Here is a 3,457-nt window from a genome sequence, read left to right on the forward strand (position 1 = left end):
GAAAAGGGAACTGGCCCAGGCCACTGGCCTGACACCCACGCAGGTGGGAAACTGGTTCAAAAACCGGAGGCAAAGAGACAGAGCAGCAGCTGCCAAAAACAGGTCAGTGCCCACTGTATCTAACCTGATATACCGTGCCTCTCACTGCTACTGAAACCCTACGGGTAAAGGGGCATGACTAACACACCAGTCCTTGCCAAAAAACTTATTTTATCCCCCAAAAAACATCTAATAGCTGTTCTTATATTATTATTATTATTATTAAATAGGATACAGTGCACAAAGCATTCAAACTTAAATACCTTATTTTTTTAGTAATTATTATTAATTATAGATAGATATAATTATAGATAGATATATAGATGTATGATCCAGATAAATGCGTTGATTATGTTTACAGATACCCTAGAAAAATGCAGCAACGTGTATAGTTAAGTGAATATAAAATAATAGAGTCAAAAATAAAAAATAAAATAACAATAATCCCATTTGAGAGTGTAGTGAGTTTCAATCTGCATACAATAATAATAATAATAATAATGATAATAATTAATGATAAATACATTTACATTTTATTTGTGAAATGTAAGCAGGAAACTGGCTTAGTAAAATCATCTTGATTTCCAAACCTTTACATAGCTTCTGGAGGCAAGTTTTTTTTTGTCTTAATTAACACAGCAAGTCTATAAACAAACATACACTCTGTGCCTTTTGTCTCATGAAATTCATTATATTATGTCATTGGCAGAATTGTCTTCATTAGTGCAAAAAGAAAGACGTTGACACAAATTGTTTATCTCGCTTTTTAAGGGCAAATTAGGGTATTAAAGGGGCTATGCTTAAATTGTAAACAAGGTTAGCCATGGGGGGGTTTGTCCCCAGAATAGGTACTGACATGGACATAATTGGGTAGTGTATATAGAGCTGGATTAATTCACCTGGGAAAAGTTTATCCTTGTTTTCCTCGTAATTTCTCCTTTTAATGAAAAAAAAGAATAGTTGTTGAAAATGGGGACAAAAGAGCAATGATCTCACTGTGGGTATTTAAATATAGCAAATTAAGCGAAATAGCAAAAAAAAAAGAAAACAATTTCAATCACATACAAATCTTTATATTTAATTCTATGTATTATATATTTATATTTTGTGTTATAATGGGGCAGTTCGTAGTTTTAGATTTTAACAACAATCAGCTATTTATTCACCTGATTTTACTATTCTCATACTTCTGGAAATTAATGGGTTAATATTTTTTAGTTTTCTATATTTTATTTTCTCATTCTAGTTTTTGGCTAAAATAAAGATTAATTCAGTAGGTGTCAATAACCTCCACAACCTCTTTGAAGCTTGCAGGAAACAGAACACACACTGAATATTAATTTAAATTAGAATTCGATTAGTGTAATTTGCAACCGATAATAATTTCAATTTTGCAGGAAAGATCTGCAAACTTTTTCCTATTTATTTCTCCTATTGCCTAGATCAAATTGTATACTGATGTGGCATTCAAAATGTTTTGGGGGTTTAGGCCCTCAAAGCGGTTTGTATTGGTGCAGTCATTGAAGAAATCTTTTAATTTCTAATTTTGAAGTATAAGCTGCTATTAAATGTTTTCAAAAACTCATAACAAAACTGTTTATAATGTGCAATATATGGTATTCGATGAGAATACTAAATAATGGGTCAGGTTGTTTAAAAACTGATTTTATTATTATTATTTTAAAAAGCCTCTATACCTTATAATGCCACCAAAACCAATGACAAAAGTTCAGATCTCTGTTTTTATTTATTAACCCTGTAAACACCGATTTAATAACAAATTATTAATATATTTGTCCTGCATTTTAGAAAACAACAATCGTGCATTGCACAGATATCAGTTGTTTATGCAATCTTATAGTGCAGCTCTAAAGAGATAAATAAAAATAACTGTTTTGATTTTCTTATAGATCCGAATATTAAAATGAAATCGCATCAATTCTGCTTGTGAAATGATTATCGCAATTATGTGTACACAGTGTTTATAATTGTATATAGTGATCCCTGCACAGTCCGAATGCTAAGGTAGACATGCAGAAATTATATGGGTTAGAAGAACAAGAAGAAATAAATATAGGACCACTACTCAGAATTTTATTTATTGATACTCCTTTAATTCTTGAAGTCTTAGCCCACTCAAAATAATAATAACGTATTCAAATTTGTATAAAAAATCAATTAAGTTTATCCAATACCAATCTAATCGGAAACCCTGGGTGCATTTTTTCTTGATGTCTAAACCCCCTCCTAAAGAATGCTTCCACCCCAAATGTATATAAATTCGCTCTAGTTTCCCTAATAAGAAACCCCGGGTGATCCTGTAAATTGCACAGATACTGTCTGGGGGTTAAAGGGTCTAGACTTGAATGAAGCAATTTAAAAAAAAAAAAATCAACCTCAACGTTCTGTTACTTATTCTTAATAACTGTCAACCAAAATACATTATCATAGGCTGCTCTTTATTTGTATCGATTTACTATGAGGAATAGAAATGACAGTCCCCACTATTGATCGGTATAGTCCTGATGCATTGGCTATAACAAGTTTATTATTGTGTAACCTGGGCTTTTCTCAGGTACTATTTGGTTCCCCTTATGGACTCTGTAGGGGGCAGATAGTTTAAAGGTTCCTTGCATCCTGGTGTCACACCACAAACACAATGTGACCCCGTATGTTTTCTTATTATAGTGTCATGAACATGTCCCTATTTGAATATTTACCATCCTGTTTGTGGTGTCCACCCTTCCCCCCTCTCCCAGGCTTCAGCACCAGTCCATCGGACAGAGCGGCATGAGGTCGTTGGCAGAGCCAGGCTGCGCCAATCACAGCTCGGCAGAGTCTCCCTCCACAGCGGCCGCTAGTCCGACCACTAGCGTGTCCAGTCTGGCAGAAAGAGCCGAAACTGGGACCTCCATCCTATCCGTCACCTCCAGCGACTCGGAATGTGATGTATGATACATAGGCAGACACACTTAACCCAATGGACTGAACTTCCAGGGACTGTCACACAAACAAGCGGACGTTAAAATAAAAAAGGTGACATCAGACTCTAAAAGGACAAACACGACCTCTCTTTGCGGACGCAATGTCCCTTGCATGTTTCATTTGTATCTGGGGACATATCCTAAAACCAGTTCCCTTTCCATACCCTCCAAGGATCCCCCTGAAGAGGAACCACAAAACCTCCCCAACCTCCCTTCTTCTTTTTGTTCATCCCCTTTTCTCTCTGTTAAAGTCCAAGTAATGGTCCCCCAAGATGCCACCTCCTGTTTATTTTTTATTTTAATAATATTTTTATTATTATTTTTGTTCAACAGACAATCATTTGATTCGTAAGCACCTTTTTTTACACCTCTGTCACTGCCTGTGTGGATTACTGGTTAATGTGGAAAAAGAATAGTTTATGACTGTAACAGAT

General features: G+C 35.0%; 1 protein-coding gene across 1 annotated transcript in view; it reads left to right on the top strand.

Moving 5' to 3' along the window:
* SIX3 (SIX homeobox 3) overlaps window positions 1–3,226 on the top strand; it is a 3,952-nt gene extending 726 nt beyond the window's left edge. The window contains exons 1-2 of the mRNA XM_053459524.1: window positions 1–102; window positions 2,799–3,226. The exon at window positions 1–102 is cut by the window's left edge and continues 726 nt beyond it. Coding sequence (XP_053315499.1) covers window positions 1–102; window positions 2,799–2,994 — 298 coding nt within the window. The 3' untranslated portion in view covers window positions 2,995–3,226. The remainder of the gene's footprint in view (window positions 103–2,798) is intronic.
* The last annotated feature ends 231 nt before the right edge of the window (window positions 3,227–3,457 follow it).

This window comes from Spea bombifrons, chromosome 3 (genome assembly GCF_027358695.1).
Source record: "Spea bombifrons isolate aSpeBom1 chromosome 3, aSpeBom1.2.pri, whole genome shotgun sequence".
NCBI lineage: Eukaryota > Metazoa > Chordata > Amphibia > Anura > Pelobatidae > Spea > Spea bombifrons.